The sequence below is a fragment of the Paralichthys olivaceus genome, chromosome 22 (genome assembly GCF_024713975.1).
Source record: "Paralichthys olivaceus isolate ysfri-2021 chromosome 22, ASM2471397v2, whole genome shotgun sequence".
Classification (NCBI taxonomy): Eukaryota; Metazoa; Chordata; class Actinopteri; order Pleuronectiformes; family Paralichthyidae; genus Paralichthys; species Paralichthys olivaceus.
The window spans coordinates 11,127,346-11,140,458 of record NC_091114.1 but is presented as its reverse complement, the minus strand read 5'-3'; the positions used below and the strand labels follow the sequence as shown (position 1 = coordinate 11,140,458).

The 13,113-nt window shown below is 42.1% G+C and overlaps 2 protein-coding genes across 5 annotated transcripts in view; both read right to left on the bottom strand.

The window, feature by feature from the left end:
* The window catches only part of rgs12a (regulator of G protein signaling 12a), a 35,677-nt gene extending 27,139 nt beyond the window's left edge, over positions 1 to 8,538 (bottom strand). For 3 of the 4 annotated variants that reach the window (XM_020095657.2, XM_069518756.1, XM_069518758.1), the window contains exons 1-3: positions 8,360 to 8,538; positions 5,370 to 7,242; positions 3,690 to 3,782 (exon numbers count right to left, since the gene is read on the bottom strand). In XM_020095657.2, the coding sequence (XP_019951216.1) occupies positions 3,690 to 3,782; positions 5,370 to 7,160 (1,884 nt within the window). In that variant the 5' untranslated portion in view covers positions 7,161 to 7,242; positions 8,360 to 8,538. Of the gene's footprint in view, positions 1 to 3,689; positions 3,783 to 5,369; positions 7,265 to 8,359 lie in introns of all 4 variants that reach the window. The other variant, XM_069518757.1, reaches the window with a different exon arrangement.
* Positions 8,539 to 10,220: 1,682 nt separating this feature from the next.
* Positions 10,221 to 12,918, bottom strand: msantd1 (Myb/SANT-like DNA-binding domain containing 1). Its single transcript, XM_020095661.2, has 3 exons — positions 12,534 to 12,918; positions 12,149 to 12,442; positions 10,221 to 11,085 (listed from the first exon to the last, which is right to left on the bottom strand). The coding sequence occupies exons 1-3, from the start codon at positions 12,782 to 12,784 to the stop codon at positions 10,800 to 10,802; spliced, it is 831 nt and encodes a 276-aa protein (XP_019951220.1). The 5' UTR covers positions 12,785 to 12,918; the 3' UTR covers positions 10,221 to 10,799.
* Between the last annotated feature and the right edge of the window lie 195 nt (positions 12,919 to 13,113).

Below are 13,113 nucleotides of genomic sequence, written 5' to 3'. Positions count from 1 at the left end.
GTGTCATCTCTGTAAAATTGCAAAGCATCTGTTTGGAGCTGGTAACTAGGAGGAGGAGGAAGAAATCTGCTCATAGTGCTGGTGGAGTGGTGCGGTGAGATGTGGGGGCATTTTCAGTTGGGTTCGGAAAATTTCTGCGTGGAAATTAAATGTAAAAAGCAACTCAGTCTTCAACATGCACAAACATAAGGCGACGTGACAACAAAAGCTCAGCCTACATCAAAATCACATCATCACAGGATGCAGGACATAACGAATCACCTCAAAGACAAACAGAGAATTAAAAAGGAGCTTCTCCCTCCATTGAACTAGAAAAGCACAGGTCCAAATGTGTCCAAAAGGCACAAGATTATGTGTGTGCTGTTCTGACTCGGTGCGTGGGTTTGCAAAAAAGCTACGTGTCGGAGTCTTTGTAATGTGAAGAAAAACAACAAGCAATTGCTCATTCCTGTGCTAGCCACTGTGACGCACACCACTAACCATGGAAAGAGCAACATGGCCACACGTGTCCAAAATTGTGCTAGGCTCGTCCAGAACACGCAGCGAGGCCATATACAGGGGTTATCCACAAGGGTCTGCCCCGAGCACTGATGGTGAACTCCGAAATAGTCTCACGGTGTCCTTGTGATTCCAGATGCGAGCGCTGTCTGAGAGCTTATCGTGGTTTTTTTTTGGCATGAGAGCAGTCCTTCAGAACATCCTTCACAAAAACACACAAGTTAGAAAACGCTGCAAAAACCAAACACTTGCACCCTCCATCCTTTTACACTGAATATGTAAAAGCACAAAGTCACTCAAGGTAAGCGCTTCAGTTTGGTAAGTTAATCATTCATTTTCTGAATTCTCTCTGAAGAGGAGCACAACCTTCAAAAGATGAGGGGAAGTTCTGAGACTTGAGTTTGTCGGACTCTACTGATGCACAAGGTCTTCATAGTTTCCAGTTTTACAGGGTTCACACCACCTCTCCCCCAAAGTAAGCTTGGATTGGCTAAAGCCCCCATTTCTCTGCGAGGATAAGTGGTATAGATAATGGATGGATGGTGTAGAGACGAGTGGCTCTCCAAATCTGCTGCTTCAGTAAAACCACCAAACCTTGTATAAACCGTATGCAAATCTTCATAACAACGCAATTGGTAATGCCAATAAATGGGCTTTGGTTTGCTTTGTAAATACACAATCTGATCTCTGACCGTGAACTCAGGGTGAAGCCCTTGAAATGAGAGCCCCCGGGGCAAGTGCCATGCAAGGGTCTAGTTGCCTTTGACGACCATAAAACATGTAGTCATTTCTTGGAATGTAAAGGTGCAAAGTGCGGCACAGGTTTAATATGGCTCTCGATTAGATGCAGTGTGATGAGTCCAGCGCATTGTGAGAAACTTGTCTTTCCTGAAGGAGTTAAAGTTATGACTGATAACTTGTCTACAAAAGAGACATTGCAGCAGAGAAAATGTTGAAGTGGAGTGATTTAGAAAGAGTAATTTTGAGGACATATCTAGGATATAATAAACAACCACAGTGAATGGGACAAAATATTTTTTTTTTTTGCTATGGTTTGATGTTAACTCTTATTCAGTTTTCTACTGAGCCTCGAAAACAGAGCACTACTTTCCAATAAGATAGGAAGCATGCTACCAGAAATCTGATGGTACAAATCCTTATTGTAATTGATTTTATCGAAACCTCTGAACAGAGGAATCAAATCTTTAACACCCTTTACTTCCTCTGCAATAAACATGGCTCCTAGATGAATAGAGTGTTTTCGCTATGAGTTCGCCCTACAGATGGATTCTGACTTAACATATATCGAATGTAAATGTGTCTTTTTAGTTTTGTAAGCCGACATTTTGAAAATTGGATTGAGACATTTTCTGGGGTTTGAAATTCACATATGAAGAGATTGTCTGGGTCAGATGTGTAAACAGAAAAATGGTAAACAAAACTCAACTTATCTCACGTGGTCAAACTCAGCCTTTTTAACAATGCTGACACTTTTTAAGATTTTAAAACCAGCATGAGCCTGTCTCCTTACAGGTCCTGATATAGTCCAGGTATTAAAGGTGACAAAATATCGGTAACAAAGCAAACTCATCATGTAAAAAAAAAGAGAAAAGAAGTCGACACGATACCACAAATGTGAAAGCATCCTGCTCACCACCGAGCCAATGTTAGTTTGTTCCATGAAAAAATATCGACCACAGAAACGGATTACACCCTGAAGGTTCCCACTTTCCACATTTCAAACTAAACTGAGAGCTGGATGAATGTCTCATAAGGCCTGCAGCAGTTGTTAGGTAAACTTTTGATAGATTCACCACACTTAGCAACTGCTGCGACACCACGGCCATAGCAACTGAATGCATTAAATCACATCATCAAACCAACACAAACATGTGGAAAGGGGTTCTCCACACATTCCGATTTAACGACTTGTTTCTATGATATGAACAAACAGTATGGATGAGGGGGTGTATCTTTAGTATCTGAAGCATATTTGTTTTCTTTTGTATGAGAACCTGAATGTACTGTGATCTGGTGATTACAGTAACTCATTACTCATTTATGCTCAACGTTAAATACTTGTTAGGATAAGGACGCATAAGGACCAAACAGACAAAATGGAGCAGCACCACCATAAAACCAATAGTTCAAACGAGACATTCATAGGACACAAAGACAAATAATGAACAATGGCAGGACTTTTTGTAGAGAGACTTACAATAGCCCGCTTTTGGCGTAATATCTAAACCTTTATCACACATAAAGGACGCATGTGGGGAGTGATGGTTACATTGTGTAAAACAGACTGATCTCTTCGTTTGTAACAGCAACATGAATGAGCCTTAAATCAACAAGTTAAAGAAGTTCTGCTATATGCAAGCGAGAATTCTGTGGCTGTACCTTTTTAAAGCCACCTTTAATCCTGTGGCTGTACATCTGGAGCAGACCATGAGATTTTAAACAACAGCGCTTTATAGTGCGTGTAAGAGTAATCCTGAGGAGGAGAACTGTGGTGAGTCTCTTTGAGTACAATGTGTGGTCTGCAGGTGTGTCTGCGTGTGACCGATAGTTGGATACGCAATACAGTACACCACTTTTTGGTTTGTTTTTGTGTCTGTTCATGTGCGTTCAGAGCAATTATGAGATGAAGGAACAGTGTGCGTGTGTTTTTATGAATGTGAATCAGCTGTGTATGAGTAATGCGTGCACGCAGGGACGACTAGAGAAGCAGAGTTCCTCTGCAGCATTTATATGAGAGACTGTGAGCGCGATGTTCAGTCGCGCGGCAGTGCTCATTAGCGAGACCAAACAAACAGGACCGTGCCTCTGGCCCCCGCACAAAGACCACTTTGTGCTGTCCCCCCTGTGCGCAAGTGCAGCAGCAAAAGCAGAGTTCAAGGCAACGGAAATGAAAGGTTAAAAAAAGAGCTGGAACTGGAGCAGAATCGGTCACAATGGTTCACCTGAATGTGCCATTATAGAATCTGACAAACCTCTCTGCATACAGACCCAGCAGAATGGAAAATACAGAACACTGTCAGACCGTCAACTTGGATTTAAAAAAGTGTAAATTCTAAAATGGGAAAAGTGGTGTGCTTCACATAGAACACTGTCAGTTTTTGTTATTTTAAAACCACTCAATAACTCACATGCTGGGAAAACTAACAATAAGAAAAGAATTTGATGAATACCTCAAGGTCATCCAGTGACCGTGCCAGGCTGAGACGTTTGGCAGAGCGGCGCTTTGAGGCACGAGCAACACCCATTCCCCAAAACCTGGAGCCCTGTCAAAATAAAGGAGAGACAGATGAGCACACAAACAATAGTGGAACCTTTACGAACCTTGATGTCCTTGTACAAGTAGCATACTTATTCAAAGTCCTAAAAAGGTAAATTAATTTAATTCAAGTTTATTGTCATTATACTTGTGTAATTAAAATGCAGGTATGACAGTTTTCTTTATTTGAACTTATGAGAGTCATAACACACAATTGCAAGTGAAAACTGGTAGCATTAGGCTAATATGAACGTGCCCAGTTACAAAGCACCAAAACAGAAACACTTCATCTGTCACAAACTACAATTGGAAATCAGAGAGAAGCACTATGGTTATCTGCCTGCCCATCACTGCGGGAATGATTATGCAGTTTAACCAGTAACCCCTATTCTGATGATGAGAGCCGCTGTGTCCAAAGTTTCAAATAAGAGTTGAAGAATTGCAGATAATTACCACTGCATGACGCAGGCTCTACCCTGCAATTTCCCTGGCTTCCTGCACAAGATTGTCTTCTTTCTGATTTAACAGCTCGGGGACTAAAGCACGATCCAGCTCTGGTGTATAAATACTTCAATGAAGGAGGCAAACTCCAGTAAATGCTGAAAATAGGGTGTTTAAAAAAAACTATTACTACTACTAATATTTGTGTTGTTAAAATACAAACACACTCTGAACGTAACTTATGCTGCCTTTTAATATTTAACCTTTCACAAAAATATCTGTGACTATATGTCAGCATTTCTGTGGCTGAAAGAAAGAAACTAATTAATGACACTGCAAACACATCAATGTCACAGCTCATTTCCTGGACTACATGGGAACACAGGGACATCTTGTGGCCAGGGAGAAGAACATCACACGCACAGAAAACATGCATGACAAAGACATCATTGAGTTACAACAGGTGCTTTCTGAGTCCGATTCACACTCAGCACCAATTGACTGTTGAAATAGTAGTATTGTATCTCACTTCAGGTGACACAAAAAACAGACTTGCTAACACCCCCGGCCCTCAATGTCTGGAAACTTAACTCCCCGTGAACATTTAATACTTCCTGTACTGCTGTGTTAGACACAAACCAAGTACAGAAACAGATGCTCTCGGACAATGGAACTATTTAATGTCACTTTGCATGAAGTTTTTTCTCAGCCACATGGCAAAGAAATTATCCACAAGGATACAAGTATATGAGCAAAAAGAAGAGTCATCAGAATTTAATAAATCTGTACTTTGAGCAGTAGAAATTATTTTGCTCACTTTAATTGAATTGAGTTCAATATCAGTATTTGAGTGGAAACCAGTGGACTTAATGTTGACATGAATCATAATCAGACTATGCTCCGTTACATGTAAATGGGAATATGAATGAAATATTCTATTAGCAATGCATGTAAATATCATAATCAAAATAATGTCTTAGTCAGGAGAATAAGATCGATAGTCAGAAAATTGCTGTCTACGTAAATGTTGTCACTGTTCTGTTTGGTTATAATCAAATAGGGTGAATAGACCACTGCTCGTGAGTAAGGAAAGTACCTTGACATGTGATTAATGTGCCATTTTAAATGTTGCATGCAAACAAAGCTTACTCACGTGTTTGCTGCTACAATCTTTCCGCTGTTTCTCCTCCAGAAACCTCTTGGTCCATTCCTCTCTGGGAGGTAGCATCATGACCTCTGCTGACTGGTATCTTTCTGAAGGAATCTGGTGCATGGGGGGCGGCAGGTTATTCGTGCTTGAGCTAAGGTTAACACACGAGGAGCAGTTGTTGGTGATCATCACTGGAGGCTCAGGGTCACCATTTGGGGCTTTAGGCCACTTCTGCTTAGAGAACCACCTTTGGCTGCCTCTTAAAGACTCTCCAAAGACGTTTGTTTTTTTACCTAAAAGCAGAGGAGGTGGTGGGGGCTTGAACTGGAACTCGAGCCTGGGTGGGGGACCTCCGTAAAAGCTGGTTAGTGAATCAGGTCCAGGTAGAGATTCTGAAAGGGAATGTGTGCTGGCACTGTTCTCTGGATTAAGTTTTTGACCATCCTCAGAGAGGTTTATTGGGGTAAGGTCTTCAGTCGGAGGATAATCCCACGGACAGCTGGGGAGGTGGGCCCCAGGGTGGGTTTGGATTGCAGGAGGGAAATCCCTATCTGCTCTCTCCTCAGGGGGGGACGCATTTCCTATACCACTGTCCCCATTGCTGCTGGCGCTGCCTTGTTTGCCAGTGCTGCCATTCTCCTTGGCTTGCTGCTGAGCCTCCATGTCCAGTTTCCCCCGGAGCCTCTCCACAGCCTCTCCCATGTCACTGTACAGGACAGTGACAAAGTGAAGGACATCGGGGGGAGTCTGAGGGAATTCCAGGCAGCCCAATGCATCTGGATCTGGAGTGCAGTCAAAGCCAAAGCGTCCAGCGATCCCTTTGTGGTCCTCATGGTTTCCCAGCTCTGGGTCCATAAAGAACACATGGCAGGAGGCCCGAAGAGGACCCTCCTCTGGTACATGGCCATCTATTATATGAGCTGTAGTGACCAGGCAAAAGAACCGAGGGTCTTCAGCACACACAGCTCCTAAGACGAGGTTCTCAGCGGGGAGGGCTGCCAAAACAGCTCCTGCGTCATCACAAAGGCGGATGCAGTCAAACATAATTTTCATCATCACCAGAGTATGGGTATCCTGCTCTGTTCCCAACTGTCGTATTCGCTCCCTAATGGCCTTTAAACAGTCCTCCTCTGATTCTGTAGTGCTCAAAATCAGCTCTGTGGAGCTCAGGTAGCCGACCACCAAGGTCATGTTTAAAATACCCCAGTCTGGGTTGACGTCCTCTGGGACTGTGAACACAGAGTCTGAGTACGCCACTCTGGGTGTTTTCTCCTTTGGTTGCTCAGCTAAAACACTCCACTGCTGGGACCACTGTGACATGTCAGGCTCAGACACAGGCCTCTGTTTGGTGGTGACAGCGTGACTGGAGTTAAAGGAGGAATTGCTTGAATCGTGAGAGATAGTGCGAAGAACACCTGCCTTTTGGTAAAACCCCCTTTTATTGCTCATCTCGAATTTTTCATCATGAAGGATGGGGTTCCCCATTATTCGGCTGTCAGCATGCACCACCAACCGCAACGGTCCTTTGCAGCTGCCAATCCGCTGCACAACAGTCTCATGCAAAGCAGCGGACACGTCTGTTCCATTGATTGCCATGATGCGATCCCCTTGTTTGAGTCCCACCAGGTCAGCAGGACTTCCCTCCAGGATGCCACTCAACAAACACGGCCTCTGTCCAGAAATAGTAAAACCATATCCTGTCCGACCACGGATGATCTCCACACCCCTGAGCTCACCGAGTGCATTTAAATCCAGACGCCTCCTTGCGCCCTCAGGCTGTCCCTGTATCCTCATCTTTGTTGTAGGGGGCTGTGAGATCCAGTGTGTGGGAACCAAAACACTTGCAGGTTGCCAACACTATTGTGTGGGTGTCATCCTACATGGACACAACAGGAGAACTGTGAGAAACAAAGTAGCAAAACCTATGACTGGAGGAGTAATCACTAAGATGAAGAAATAATTCACTCGTCACCACCAGCAGCCTGTTGTGATCAAACATTGATTTGAAGCATTAAACCAGGGCTGCAACTCAATATTTAAATTATTTTGAACACTCTTTGAGTGAATAGTTATATACAGACCTTTTAATAGATTAATTTCTCTGTTAGCTATTTTAAATAAAAAATGTTCCATGCATTCAAACAACATAAAGCAAGAAATCTTCACTTTTAAGAATCTGGAACCTGCTAAATTCTAATCATTATAACTTAAAAACTAACTTAAACAGTATATCAACAAAAATAAGTCCACTTCCAGACGAATAATTAACTGATAAATTGACTATTATAGATTATACATTTTTTAAGCACACTTATCTGACACATCTCACTCAGATTGAATTATTTTAACTGAGCAATACTCAATTTGTATCAGTGCAATGTCAATGTCTTATATGTGCAATACGCTGTATCCTGTTTATATTGTATATATTATTTCAATTTTTCCTTTATTTTATCATGTATGTTTACTTATTTATCACATTTTCAGTTGAATACACTTTAAATTAATAGATTCCATTGTATGTCCTGTTTACACTGCACAAATGATTTCTATTTCTTTATGTTTACTTGTTACTTTTGCTGATGTTTCTATTTTCTACTATCCCTTTGCTGCCGTAACATGAAAAACCTCCCACATTAAAGGATTATCTCATAAATACTTGAAAACTAACAATACATATGGTTTTGGAGCATTTTGGTGAAGGCAGAATTACAAAATAAACTCAACAAATGAGAATAGTTTAAATTAAACTGCATAGCCCCATAAATTCACTTTATGGGTGAATTAAGAAAAAGTAAATATTGTAAGTATAAAAATAACACAGAGCTAATGGAACAAATTAACAACGTGCTCCTCTAATTGTTAGAAAGGAATTAAAACGTTAGCATCGATCTTATTAAAGCGATTATCTGTCACACACAGCCCTGGCCCCCTCACCCCCTCACCCCACGGTCCCAGCTGCCTCCATTCTCACCCACAGCACTTTGACTCACCGCAGTTTGAAGTCGCTCCACTTGTCCCCTCGCCACCACTGTTTTCAAAAGCAGGAAACACGTGAAGAATCCCGGAGGCGGCGCGGGTTTTATTTCAAACTCAGGTGGAAAAAAACGTCGGACCGGTCGAACGAGGCTACTTTTGTCCCAAACTACCGCATGCTAACTTTCCAAACTAGCCTCTTCTTTCCCGCCCCCCCCAGCGGCGAAAACTTCCGCAAACAAACTCCCCACGCTTCCCATCCGCGAGTCATAGAAGTCCTCACGTGGACTTGTCTCCACACTGCGCGTCTTCTTCTCCGCTCGTTTAAAGTTTTGTTTTTCCTCCGCGGTGGCTCTTGTCCACGTGGCCCCGCCTTCCGCCGCCGAGACCACAAAGCGTCTTTCACGGTAACCATGACAGCGTAACGTCTCCGGGACCTGTGACGTAACCAGGCGCTGGCCAATCACCGCGTCCGTCACGTTTGATATTCAAACCCTTCGGAGTGACGCTATTGGCTGACGTGTGTGCGACAGTTTGCAGGCTTCTGTTTGTTTAAAATGCTAAAACACATTGTTCTTAGTTATTGTGTTTATATTATGTGTTATGTTTGTATTGTATTGTATTTTTTTTTCAATATATTTGTTCATATCTCCTTGCTTTAATATAGAAACATGTGATTTTAAACCATACTTTACACATTTCACGCTTCAAATCATTGTCAAAGACCCATCTCTTCTTTTTGGCCCTCTTCTGTTTATCATCGCAGCAGATTGTATTTTACTATCATTATGATATATTGTGTATTGCTGTTTTCTTGTTAAATGTGCTTCATGAATAAAGTTGACATTGACATATCAGAAGGAAGCACTTTAAATTAAAAAGGCTCAACACACTAGTGGTGAATTAATAATAATAATGATAATTATAATAACCACAAAATATTATATACTCTCAATCAGTATTCTTTAATATATACATATCGAGTAATGTAAAAATCTTACCAGTATAATTTTGCTATTGTACTCCCTCCACATGTGTTTCCCCCTGTGTCCTCTGAGGATGGTGTGTAAACATTACCTCTGTGGTCAAAGGGCTGCAACGGCTACACACTGAGTCACATGGCTTTATTACAGGCGTGCAGCCAACACATTTGCAACACACAGACAATACGTCATGTGTCAATAGGATTATTGATTATTGATTGAACTAGTAATACACCATGACGACCGATTGCACTTTGTTCCATTTATCATCGATGTGAGTGTAATGTCCCATCACAGGCTGCAAGATTTGTGTGTATTTTTTTGGGGGGAAAAAAATTTTGAGTTGCATTTTCTTTTTCTTGAAGCGGTGGCTTCCATGGAGTTGGTGTGGTGTGCGATAGAACCAATTTAATCCCTAGTTTCTCCAAATCCTCTTAAAATAGACTGGAAGGCAAAGACCTCAACATTTCAGCTCTATCGCTTCTGTCCTTCTGTGTGTTTTTGCATTTCAATAATCACGCTGCAGAGACAGATATGCTGAGGTAAAATCACAGTGAGACACATGAAATGATGGCCAGATTATGATTTGTTTTATTCAGCAGAATTACAAAACGAGAACAGGTCATTTTAATATATGAAAAGAAAAGGAAACGTTCTATTCTGTCTCTGTCTTGACATCTGCATGTATCAAATGCAACATTAAATTCTCTCTACTCAGTTCAATTTAATGCAGGACAGATTTAGTCTGCAGGGTCACAATGACACACACTGTAATCCATAATTGCTGGATTTGAAAAGGATTTATTCTATTCATCATCTATAAACATATTTAACCTCGAACAGTTTTCAAGTGTATCTTGACATTACCACTCGACAGGGCACCTGTCTTTTCTAGTTACTTCTGTGGAGCTACATCAACATGCCACTGTAGAATCAAAACACAATTCCGTCTCTTCTGCAGGAGGCCAGAGTGTTTTTGTTATTACTGACTGTTCTGCTATTGAACACAAAGAAGGACATATCTAAGAGCTATAAAATTTCCCCTAACATGGAATCTGATGCTCTTTGTGTCGATTACGATGTTATTTGCTGACAATCCCCTCCAGTACAACAGGGATTATTGCCTCAATTTATGGTTCATAACAAATCGTCCTGGTTTGGCATCCAACTGCCCCAACTTGCAATCATCTTTCCACAGTAAAAACAAAACTGAAGTGATAAATCGGTTTTTGCCTTGCTGTTGTCACCACAGTGTTCTTAATGGGTGCTAATTATCAAGAAAGATCTGCTACAAGTGTCCTTGACTTCCATTAAAGACATTCAGGCGGAGCGCGCCTACAGAAATCAAAAGTGCGTGTTTTAGCTCCTCTCTGTTCAACATTAAAGCGAAATCAAAAATAAATATGCTTTATTTTTGTGTCAGAGAGGCTATTGGCATGGCAGGATCTCTCCCAGCAACCATAACCTACATGCTTCATGGGTTCCCTGGGTCCTGGTTTCCACTCTGACGCCATGACGTGGCGGAGGGCGGCTGGATCAACTTCTCCAGGAGGTTCATCATACGCTCCTGCAGCTGCAGACACTGCACCTGGAGAAGGTTCTGTTGGTGCATGGCTCGACGGACCTCCCTGCACGTCTCTTCGATAGCTCGGCTCGACCGCCTTTGTTGCTGCAGCATGGCCTGCATTACCCGCAGCTTCTTCCTCTTCATGGAAAGATGCTTGTTGGCGTGCCTCTTCTTCGCTGAAATAGGACGGGAACTGGAGAACAGAAAGATGGGGAGGAAATTGCTTCAAAATCTAATTTTGATCTCTAGAGTCTTCAGCCAGTGTCCATTATGCAGTTCTCTCAAAGCCAAGAATCATAAAAGTAAAGTATAATAAAAGTTTTTTTGAGAGCAATGTTGAATACTGAATAAAAACATTTGCTGTTAGCCTAGTACAAAGGTTAACGCTCAATACTGAACTAGTCAACTCCCTATAGCCGACCATAGAGCACTAAATCCAGCTGAAGATAACCATGGCTAGCCTGGAATAAAATTATATTTAATAATATCCTGATAAACTTACGCCACAGTTATTTTATTTTTTCAGTAAGGCAGCACCTAATTCCAGCTTTAGAGAGACTATTAGGGAGTTTTATATTAAATTCAAGGTGATTAGATTAAGTGTCAGCTAAAGAGAGTTTAGAGAAGGACACATTTTGTTTGTTGATGTTATACAGTATCAACAGGACCGATCGAATCTGGTCCCTCATATTTCCTGATGTTTTCTAAAAGCTGCTTGATTTCTTAGTTTTAAAATAGTCTTAAGAGACACAAAATGAATACATTTGATCCAAGGCATCTGTTACAGTTTACTGAGTGAGTCTGAACATTATCATACCATTTTCCTCAGCTCTTTTAGTTTTAGTACTACAATCTGTCATTTATTGTGCAGAAGTTTTTTAAAATTCTAGCTCTGTGCCATTTCTTACTTTCCTGTTCAGCCACAATCAATGGCTTTCTTCAGTGGATGGAGTGTCTCAATAGTTTTTTATAGAGATAGCTTTAATATGTTTGTGATGGGATGTTAGTTATTGGAAACATTTCATTCACATTCAGGCATCTAGATATCCCATTTTGGATGCTTGGATGGACGGATGGATAGAAAGAAAGAAAGATATATATATATATAGATATATAGATAGATAGATAGATAGAAAGAGGGATATATATATATATATATATATATATATATATATATATATATATATATAGATAGATAGATAGACAGATAGACAGATAGATAGATAGACAGACAGATGGACATACACACACAATACCTGGATCCCTGTGTGTTGTCACTGTCAGAGCTCAACGACTCCAGCTCTTGCTTTATCTCCATCTCATCTGAGGAGCCTGTGTACTCTGGCAGGAATCCCATCATGCCCTCCTCTGACGGGGCCACCAGGTTGTCTGTCGACTGGGAGGAAGTGGAGGGGCCCGCAGTGGAGGCCACAAACTCCACAGAGTTCACGCGCCCATTCTCCAGCGGCTTGGAGAGGATCTTCTCAATGGATTTAAAGTACGGCCAGTCCGGCATCTCCCCGTTTTCTGCAATTGTGGATTTCAGTCGCCTGTTGGGAGCAAAAGAGGGATGTTAGTAGTCATGCAACATCTGGAGTGAAGAGTCACAGCTCTGGATGGACGCCAATCTGGTGCACTTGCCTGTACTGGAAGGACATGTTGGTGATTTTCATCTTGATCTCCTCTTTGAAACGCTGCTCCCCGGTCAGCTGGAAAAACCTCTGCGACATCTTCTCGTAAACCTTGGCGTTCCTCTTGCTCATTTTCAGTTCGTTGTGGTGTTCGTCCCACACGTAGAGGAGGGCCTTCATTTCACCATCGGTCCAGTTCGGGGCCCGTCTGTGTTTCTCACTGTGGCCTGGCATCAGGTAGCTGAAATCCTCTGATGACATTTTGTCTTTGAAATGGTTCTCTTGGCCTTTGTGTTTGCAGAAACTGGATCTTTAGAGGCTGAATTTGAAAGGCTTTTACCGAGCTGGGAGCTGTGTGAGGTGTGAGACATGCATGGAGGCACACACACACCACCGTCCTGCCTGTGCCCTTCCCCTTAGCCTCGCTGAAAGAGGACTCAAAATGGGGCCTAAGGCAGGAGAGGAATCCGGTTAAAAGCTTTTAGTGGTGCATGATGTCACCATGACATCAAGTTGCCTTGGCAACGGTGAGGGAGGCCCTTCATTTTCCCTCCCCTCTGCTCTAACCACTCCCGTCCGCTCGCCCTTCC

Bases quoted from the DNA above. Each gene is read 5' to 3' on its own strand.
- msantd1 (XM_020095661.2), bottom strand. From the start codon at position 12,784: ATGTCATCAGAGGATTTCAGCTACCTGATGCCAGGCCACAGTGAGAAA. The intron at 12,443-12,533 runs GCAAGTGCACCA...TGCTCCCAACAG, and splicing joins AACATGTCCTTCCAGTACAG to GCGACTGAAATCCACAATTG. The intron at 11,086-12,148 runs GTATTGTGTGTG...TCTGTTCTCCAG, and splicing joins GACAACACACAGGGATCCAG to TTCCCGTCCTATTTCAGCGA.